This window comes from Haliotis asinina, chromosome 7 (assembly GCF_037392515.1).
Source record: "Haliotis asinina isolate JCU_RB_2024 chromosome 7, JCU_Hal_asi_v2, whole genome shotgun sequence".
Classification (NCBI taxonomy): domain Eukaryota; kingdom Metazoa; phylum Mollusca; class Gastropoda; order Lepetellida; family Haliotidae; genus Haliotis; species Haliotis asinina.
In genome coordinates, this window is record NC_090286.1 from 19,411,855 (window position 1) to 19,422,355 (window position 10,501).

The 10,501-nt window shown below is 42.6% G+C and overlaps 1 protein-coding gene across 1 annotated transcript; it reads left to right on the forward strand.

Moving 5' to 3' along the window:
• Nucleotides 1-292: 292 nt before the first annotated feature.
• On the forward strand, nt 293-1,291 carry LOC137291906 (serine/threonine-protein kinase PDIK1L-like). Its single transcript, XM_067823465.1, has one exon. It carries the CDS (start codon nt 293-295, stop codon nt 1,289-1,291), a length of 999 nt encoding a protein of 332 aa, XP_067679566.1.
• Nucleotides 1,292-10,501: the final 9,210 nt, after the last annotated feature.

Genomic DNA, 10,501 nt, shown 5'->3' on the forward strand with positions numbered 1-10,501 from the left:
ACCATCACGATCAATAGCAGCCCTAGACAGAGTTGCCTCCCTTTGTATGTGCGTAATCATTGGGGCCTCGTAAAAGGTTAATCTGCCTGGTTTGAGGCATCGCTCGTGTGCATCGGCATTTGCAGTCGTGTTGAGGAGGCCGTCTCTGAAGGTGTGACTCGCACGGCGTATCGCTAGCAGAGTCTGGGAGCGAACGTACCTGTTGCCGCACCAGCTGAGAGGGGACACGCCATACCTGACATCTTTCCTTTCATCTCCTGATTTTACGTGTGTTTCGCATTTTGACATCAAAATGTCGGATCTACCATTGTCTCCCGGAACGTGTCTCGGAAACTATCACGTCGTGCGTGCCGTGGGGAAGGGCGAGTTTGGAATGTTGTATGAGTCAAGGAAAGGCAGGGAGTCCTTCACGTTGAGGGGCAAGAAAGTGGATGAACAGTGGGCGGTGGACAATGAAATCAGTATGATGAACGGCTTGCCGCAACACACTCACGTGTCAACATTTGTCGACAGTGTTGCACATGGAAACGCTATTTATTTTGTGCTTGAAGACTGCAACATTGGCACCCTGAATGACTTTTTGATTAAGGAAAAACCACCAGAGCAGTTTCTACATAGTCTGATGTTTGACATGGCCAAAGGTGTGCTTCATCTGCATCGAAACAAAATTGTCCACCGGGATCTAAATCCCAATAACGTTCTACTTTCTGCAGGTAGACACCGTCCAATTTGTAAAATCTCCAACTTGTCCCTGGCCCAATACGGTAACTGCTACAACCAGCTGGACACGGTGCCCAACGTACTGGATATAACTACACATGCTGATCTTTACCTCTTCTTAACTACCCGGTGTTCAGACAAGTACTGGCCTCCTGAGATAAAAGACCATGGAGACAGTTTTCGTTTCGCAAGCGACATTTTTTCTCTTGGACTAATTTTCTTATCCATGGTGTCCTTAATTGTGAAATATGATAAATATCTGTCCAAAGATATGATTTACCCTCCAACAGTGAAGAAGAGTAGCGGCGTCACGCCGTTGTTTTTGTGTTCCTTACAGGATGTAAAAGAAATGGTGGCGAGTATTGTCGCCTCGGCCGCTGTCCAGGACCTGGTGTGTGGCATGCTGCACCCCACACACGGGAAGAGACCGCAAGCAGGGCAACTTGTGGCCGCTATGAAGACTTTCGTGGCCCCGGACAGATCGATACCAATCGGCTTTATTGTATTACTCAGTCTGGCCGTTCTATTAATAGTTGTCATTGTCACCTGGAAACTGACCTTTGACTACTAACTTGACATTTGCTAGTCGATCACGCACTCTCTTGAATTCACGTCTGTTTTGTGCCATTGCGATGTAATTTTATAGATAGAAAATGGAAAGTTGTGAACTGTCGTTGGTATTTTTGTACAAACACCAATCAGTTGTTTTACCACTGAAGGTATATGTGCAGTATGGTAGTGTATTTTCTGATACGTAACGCTGAGTGGCAGTATCCGCAGTAACAGAGTGACGGCAAGTATACCTGCATCGTGTGCATGTTGTATATGGTAGAACGTAGCTGATGATATAAATGTTTGAAACCTACCAGGTGTTAATTTTCTGTTCCGTCTACTACAGACGATTTGTCGTTTGTGATTCGTGTCGATTATCTATGACAACAGCTGATGTTTGTATGGCCGTGACGAAAATGTCGGTTATCTGTGACAACAGCTGATGTTTGTCTGACCGTGACGAAAATGTCGATTATCTGTGATAACATCCGATGTTGGTTTTCGTCATACGTGTGGACGATCTGTAACAACATCTGATGTTTGACTGACCGTAACAGAACAACTGTATGAATGCATAGAAGTGAGTCCATTGTATTTAGGTACTGAGTGAGTATGGCTTATGCCGTTTTGACAGTATTCCAGCAATATCACGGCGGGGAGACACCTGGAATGGACTTCATTGTACCCAAGTGGGAAATCCACCCTGGATCTTCGAAACTTGGCAAACATTGTTACTTAATATAAGTACTGTGTCTCCTGCTAGAGGTAGTGCACAGACTTGTTACTTTATACAAACAGTACTTACGAATCTATGTCGGCGGTTGTACTCATGGTTTGGGAGGTCACTTGTTAGGAACAGCAGACATCTTTCATTAAAAGACAGGTAGATGTGATAGTCCTGGCGCTCATTGATGACGTCTTGTAGCTCGTGATCCTCCCATGCTTACCATGACGTCTGTTTGTTTGTTTGATTGATTGAATGATTGCAATCGATTGATTGATTGATTATAAGCGTAGGTTACTTCAATGGATATGGATTATAGATGCTCAATGAGTAGCAATGGTTTCAGTGTAGACTTAAAGCTTGTTTTGGGCAGGACCATACTGTAAAGATCAGAACTGATGCGAGCAACAAACATTGTGTTGTATTTTATTCATATAGACATAGACAAGGACTTTACTTCTTTTGTACGTCAGTTTATCCTCAAATGAAATATTATATTTGCAGTTATCAAATGTAATGTATAGATGATTGGGAAATATTGCTGGACCTCTGCGGTAGTTTGTGAAAGTCTTTATGCGTCGTGAATGTATACGTGCAGAAATGCTTGTTTATGTGCAACGTCGGCATGGAGGCTTCACTTACGTCATGGCTAGCCTGCAGACCGTGCGTTGCGGTTAAATGTCATGTTATAGATTTAGATTCTGGCATATTTGGTTCCCTGAGAGGGGTGTGGTGATAAGGGCTCACAACAGGCACATCGTGCAAACTTCCTGGCTCAGTTCTGGAAATAAATTCCCGACATTTAAGAAGTGTTATACCACTGTGATCGTGGCCCAGCTAGCGTACAGGGTTAGTTTGACCTCAGCAGGACACAGTGCAATGATGACTTCATACAGGAGTATTTACTGGTAATAACCCGTGGTATTATCGTGAATATCGTCTTTATAAGCGGAATAGATTACGATGCCTCGAGATGACTTGAACAAAGTTCAAAGACTTCAGTCAACAAAACTGACTGCTATTAATAAACATGGTTAGTTGCCGCCATTTTGTAGTCATGGGTACAGGGGAGATAAATCACGTCCGCTTGTCCGTCGAAATCGTCTGTCAAATTCGAACTGAAACGTTATTTTTAAAGCATTCTGAGTGGATGTGAAGTTGATTATATAAGCAGTAGCAAAACGCATATCGTTTTACCGAGTATATCGGAACACAGGAGCTATACTGAATGCGTACCGTTAGATGTACTGATTCAGAGTTCAAGGCTGGACCTGTGGGTGGACGACTTCTGTCAGAAGTAAGCTCATCTGACCGTCCTGTTACACAGTCCATCATTAACATTATCTAAACACCTGACGTGGAGATGGACCGCCTCATAACTTTATTGATCAGTCGCCTCTTCGGCTAACTCTCTAATCTTGAAGTGACTAGAATAATATGTACAGGGTACCATACTGATAGGTGTAATACAGGTTACAGAGATATGGTAATGTTGGCACTACTCAACACTGACTTCTTTCACATATGCTTGATACAGCAGACTCCAAAATGCGCGGAGCGTGAGAATCTCTACCGTAGTGGTGTCCACCAAATGAGGACGTTAGATATCAATCTCAGCTTATACAAATATAATGGCACACGCTTGTCCGTTGAAGTCGTCTGTCAAATTCGAACTGAAACGTTATTTTTTTCATTGCAGTTTGTGAAAAAATACCAATTAGTCCAGGAGGAGGCAGGTGAAAAATCTGATGCCGTAGCCTCCCAAGTACTGACTTGGTTTGACACTGTTTTCAGTTAGTATGATGTCTTGTGTTCATGATAAGGCCTGTAATATTCTTAGATTGTGGTATCAGGTTTTTTTCATAGGCCATTTTATGTGATGGGGGTCTGTGAGCATTTTCATGACATTTGGTTTGCTGCGCGACAACATCTCAAAGTTAATCATGGATAGTTTTACTACTATCAATCTGATCACTTTCATTTTGTCTTTTGTGTGTTGGTAAGGGATGTTTAACTTTTGTTACATAAGTTTGCTTTTAAAAATAATCAAAATGGCCGCCATTTTGCTCGTCATCTTGGATTGTCGTGTGTTGCCTTCTCGGCTTTACATAAAACTTAACACCGAATGTGTCCAGTTTACATCCAATGTTGATACTTTTGATGTTTTTGACACTTGTCTTTTCTAGAGCGACGGCCTGGGCACAAAACATGTAATTTTGTATGGTCATGTCGTGGTAATATAATGCTTATTCAGCTTATGTAATATACAGCTTATTCTTTGAGACAGGGGATTTTAGCGATTCTCCGACTTTTCATGGTAATGTTTGGTGGTGATTTATTTATTGAAAGTTTACATTATTCTTGTAACTGGAATCAGTTGTTTTTGTTTCCTGTTCTAGAGTGACAGCATGTTATATGGAATTATTTCATGTTATCCAGCATTCAAAATGGCTGCCAAGATGGCCGCCATTGTAGTTTTACTACTTATACATGGCAGAGGCCTATTGTACTGATCTATAAAACAAACAATTCATTTGGTGTCACATGTTTAACACAGTATAGAAAAACATAATTTTCAGTGTTATGGGTAATAAAAGCTTCACATTCCTAAAATATGTGATGAAAAAAAATTATCCAAAATATTAGAAAACTATGCTTCACGATCGATAACTGTGTCTAAGCTCTTGTTGTAGCTATTCTAGTGGTCTGTCATATAAATCTTAATCACTTTTGATACATTCAGAAGCTTACTCTTCTCTTCACTTTCTTTCACATCATATGTTACATAATGCCAGAATTGGAGTCATCTACAAGCCCAAGTTGTTCGGGCAACAATCACCTGCCATACAAAAAGACATGTCTCTGCACAGTGAATCAGTTCATCTGGAATGGCATAGATCTCTCTGCTGGCATACTGACTTTATTGCATTTACTCTATGTCAATTCAACTAATCCACGGGGAGCAGAATCTCTCGACATCAGAACACCAGAAAAAGGATAAGCTGACCACCGCAAATGCTCCAACCATGGTCAAGTGGTGAAGGAATATGATTGGCTGCAGAGACTGTTTCCAAACATGCAGTTGGTAGTTTACTTGCTCAATATGATATTCTGGACTCTTAGTGGGAGCTTCTCATTTAATGTCTTGTCTCATCTACAGACATCACTGGATTGTTTGGTATATACATTGAACTAAAAGTCTGTGCGATGTGATCTGGTAATGTTGATAGGCTTTTATATTGTTCTAGTTTGTAGATATTATACCACGCCCGTGTACTGAAGTTGGACTTGTTTCTTGACGTGTTTCTGTTTTGGCAGTGTTTAGCACTGTATGGCAAAAACAAGCACTCCTACACGGCGATAAAGTCAGGCACACCCGATTTTCATGGACAAAAACAGTTCCTCTGGAGTTCACAACTTTCAAAAATAAAACAACAAAACAAACAAGGACAATTGGACCAGCTGTGTACGTTTTTTAATGTCATCATTCCCAACATGGAACAGAACCAAACCCCTGAACACAAACACCAAAATTGTAACTGCAGAATGTGTGTCTAAATTGACCTTGTTCAAATTTGAGATTTGAACAAGGTCAAAGGTAACTGAAGCCCGACACGTAAAACCAGAGATAAAAAAACATTTTTGAGGGAAAAAAACACTCTGGAACCGTGTTCCCTCAACGTATGCAACGGTACCTATTCTACTGGAGGGTTTACAGTAGCAGACACGCATAGTACATTGTCACAAAATGCACGAACACCCACATCCACATCCACATCTTTCAAATAGAGTTGGAAACACCTGCCTGTCTGGTCCTCTGTCGCCCTCCCGAAGAATCCCTGGTCCACATCTGTTCATGGAGCGTCTTCTCGGCAGTCGTCCTCCCTCTGGGGGACTTCAGGGTCCATTTCCGCCCCTAGGACGATGATATCCCTGCTCCTAATAGTAAAGTGAATATATTTTACATTATTGGTACTTGTGTTTATAAATGAAAGTTAAATGTCTACACGTGAAAAAAGCTCAAACATGAAACTGAAGTTAAACTTTGCAGTAGACGTCATGGTAAACAAGGTTGCATTGCATTTTATGTTTTCTTCAAAAGAGTGTTTGAAAGAAACAGTTGCACAGGTTCTACTAAAAGGGTAAAGAACATTCTGCATAATTCATGCTTCCAACACAGATTATGACTGCGTGAGTGTACATTTTACACCGCATTTAGCAATACACCAGCTATATCACGGTGAGCAACAACAAATATATGCTTCACACATCATTCCCATATGGGAAAACGAATTAGGGTTGTTTGGAGCATCATGAGCGAACGCTTTAACCATTCAGTTATTCGACGATCCCCATAGATTTAAATTCAAAACAAATATGTTGGGGCGTGAAAACAAAATTTAATCTAAATATTAAATTGAAATATTGAAATACTTTACCAGCAGGTGGCCACACAGTCGTCCAGTACACTGACTCTCAAAGTGACCATCCGGGACTTGCTTTGTCTCGAGCTACCTACTGAAGGACGGAATGGTGGGTTAACACTAAGTTAGGCCATCTATAGATAGCATCGTACAGGGCATGCACGAAGGGGGCCCTATCTACACTACCACCTAAATCTACCAGTCAAGTGCAGTCAGCATTGGGCCTACTGGGGATGCTGAAAAGACTGGGGCCACAGAGTGTGCCACCCCTAAACTAGCTGGGTTGCTGTAACAACCACCCTGACTGTACAATCAGGCCCTAACACCGAACCTACTCCATGTACAGTCGGCGAGGGGCTACGCGGAGAGCGGACGTACTATGGAGCCACCATGAGACAAAAGCGTATCCCATCGGTCCCTCGGAGAGCCAGTGTACTAAAGTCCAGGTGGGAGGGTTTAGAGGGACACAACACCAAATCCAGAATGTGCCAGGGTTCCTGCGTCTGAAAGAAATGAGTCATGCATAAGCATCAGGAATCACATTTCTCGCGTATGTAGTTTGGTTTAACAACAGCGAGTAAGTGTGGTTTTATGCCGCTTTGGCAATATTCCAACGACAGGCCTCAGAAGTGGGTATGAGCCATAGTATTTAAGTGGTAACTCGAACACTGCCACTGAACGTGGCGTGCCAACGCTTGAAAACTAGGCTACACTACCACTCCGTTTACATGCAGACACCAGTATCAACCTTTCCCATCTATACCTAAATGGCTGTGACTATGCTTGTTGTAAGAGGTGACTAACAGGATTGAGTGGTCAGGCTCGCTGACTTGGTTCACACATGTCATCGGTTCCGAATTGCGAAGATGGATGCTCATGTTGTTGATCACTGGATTATCGGGTCCAGACTACATTATTTACAGATCGTCATCATATAGCTGGAATACTGATGAGTGCGGCATAAAACTAAACTCACTCACTCACTCACTTCTAAAAGGATGTTCACTACGAGAGAATGAGTGTACACTGTATATTAAACAAACATTCTGTATATTAAACAAAAGACGCATATATGTATTTTCTTCCAAATAGAGTTGGAAACACCTGCCTGTCTGGTCCTCTGTCACCCTGCCGAAGAATTCTTGGTCGACTTCTCTCCATGGAGTGTCTTCTCGGCAGTCGTCCTGCCTCTGGGGGACTTCAGGGTCCAATTCTGCCCCCAGGACGATGGTATCCACGGTCCTAACAGTAAAGATAACGAATAGGTTAATGTTTCATATCACTGATACTTACTACATAGATAATGAATATCAAAAGTATATGCATTTTGGTGAGAGAAACGCTGTAACCTCAAACACAAGTTGTAACTTGTTCATGACGTCATTGTTTTCTTTCAAATAGAGTTGGAAACACCTGCCTGTCTGGTCCTCTGTCACCCTCCCGAAGAATCCACTTCTGTCCATGGAGTGTCTTCTCGGCAGTCGTCCTGCCTCTGGGGGACTTCAGAGTCCAATTCCGCCCCCAGGACGATGGTATCCATGCTCCTAATAGTAAATTGAATATATTTTACATCATTGGTGCTTACTGTGTCTATAAATGAAAGTTATATGCCTTTATGAGAAAAAAGCTCAAACATGAAACTGAAGCTGTAACTTTGCAGTAGACGTCATGATAAACAAGGTTGCATTGTATTTTATGTTTTCTTCAAAGGAGTGTTTGAAAGAAACAGTTGCTTGCGTAAGCGACGGTTCTACTTAAAGGGTAAAGAACATTCTACATAATTCATGCTTCCAACACAGATTATGACTGTGTGAGTGTACATTTTACAGCGCTTTTAGCAATACACCAGCTATATCACGGTGAGCACGAACAAATATATGCTTCACACATCATTCCCATATGGGAAAACGAAATAGGGTTGTTTGGAGCATCATGAGCGAACGCTTTAACCATTCAGTTATTCGACGATCCCCATAGATTTAAATGCAAAACATATATGTTGGGGCGTGAAAACAAAATTTAATCTAAATATTAAATTGAAATATTGAAATACTTTACCAGCAGGTGGCCGCACAGTCGTCCAGTACACTGACTCTCAAAGTGACCATCCGGGACTTGCTTTGTCTCGAGCTACCTACTGAAGGACGGAATGGTGGGTTAACACTAAGTTAGGCCATCTGTAGATAGCATCGTACAGGGCATGCACGAAGGGGGCCCTATCTACACTACCACCTAAATCTACCAGTCAAGTGCAGTCAGCATTGGGCCTACTGGGGATGCTGAAAAGACTGGGGCCACAGAGTGTGCCACCCCTAAACTAGCTGGGTTGCTGTAACAACCACCCTGACTGTACAATCAGGCCCTAACACCGAACCTACTCCATGTACAGTCGGCGAGGGGCTACGCGGAGAGCGGACGTACTATGGAGTCACCATGAGACAAAAGCGTATCCCATCGGTCCCTCGGAGAGCCAGTGTACTAAAGTCCAGGTGGAAGGGTTTAGAGGGACACAACACCAAATCCAGAATGTGCCAGGGTTCCTGCGTCTGAAAGAAATGAGTCATGCATAAGCATCAGGAATCACATTTCTCGCGTATGTAGTTTGGTTTAACAACAACGAGTAAGTGTGGTTTTATGCCGCTTTGGCAATATTCCAACGACAGGCCTCAGAAGTGGGTGTGAGCCATAGTATTTAAGTGGTAACTCGAACACTGCCACTGAACGTGGCGTGCCAACACTTGAACAACTAGGCTACACTACCACTCCGTTTACATGCAGACACCAGTATCAACCTTTCCCATCTATACCTAAATGGCTGTGACTATGCTTGTTGTAAGAGGTGACTAACGGGATTGAGTGGTCAGACTCGCTGACTTGGTTCACACATGTCATCGGTTCCGAATTGCGCAGATGGATGCTCATGTTGTTGATCACTGGATTGTCGGGTCCAGACTACATTATTTACAGATCGTCATCATATAGCTGGAATATTGATGAGTGCGGCATAAAACTAAACTCACTCACTCACTTCTAAAAGGATGTTCACTACGAGAGAATGAGTGTACACTGTATATTAAACAAACATTCTGTATATCAAACAAAAGACGCATATATGTATTTTCTTCCAAATAGAGTTGGAAACACCTGCCTGTCTGGTCCTCTGTCATTCTTGGTCCACTTCTGTCCATGGAGTTTCTGCTCGGCAGTCGTCCTGCCTCTGGGGGACTTCAGGGTCCAATTCTGCCCCCAGGACGATGGTATCCACGGTCCTAACAGTAAAGATAACGAACAGGTTAATGTTTCATATCACTGATACTTACTACATAGATAATGAATATCAAAAGTATATGCATTTTGGTGAGAGAAACACTGCAACCTCAAACACAAGTTGTAACTTGTTCATGACGTCATTGTTTTCTTTCAAATAGAGTTGGAAACACCTGCCTATCTGGTCCTCTGTCACCCTCCCGAAGAATCCACTTCTGTCCATGGAGTGTCTTCTCGGCAGTCGTCCTGCCTCTGGGGGACTTCAGGGTCCAACTCTGCCCCCAGGACGATGGTATCCACGGTCCTAACGGTAAAGATAAGGAGTACGTTAATGTTTCATATCACTGATACTTACTACATAGATAATGAATATCAAAAGTATATGCATTTTGGTGAGAGAAACACTGTAACCTCAAACACAAGTTGTAACTTGTTCATGACGTCATTGTTTTCTTTCAAATAGAGTTGGAAACACCTGCCTGTCTGGTCCTCTGTCACCCTGCCGAAGAATCCCTGGTCCACTTCTGTCCATGGAGTGTCTTCTCGGTAGTCGTCCTGCCTCTGGGGGACTTCAGGGTCCAATTCTGCCCCCAGGACGATGATATCCACGGTCCTAACAGTAAAGACAACGAATAGGTTAATGTTTCATATCACTGATACTTACTACACTGATAATGAATATTAAAAGTATATGCATTTTGGTGAGAGAAACGCTGTAACCTCAAACACAAGTTGTGACTTGCTCATGACGTCATGGTTTTCTTTCAAATAGAGTTGGAAACACCTGCCTGTCTGGTCCTCTGTCGCCCTCCCG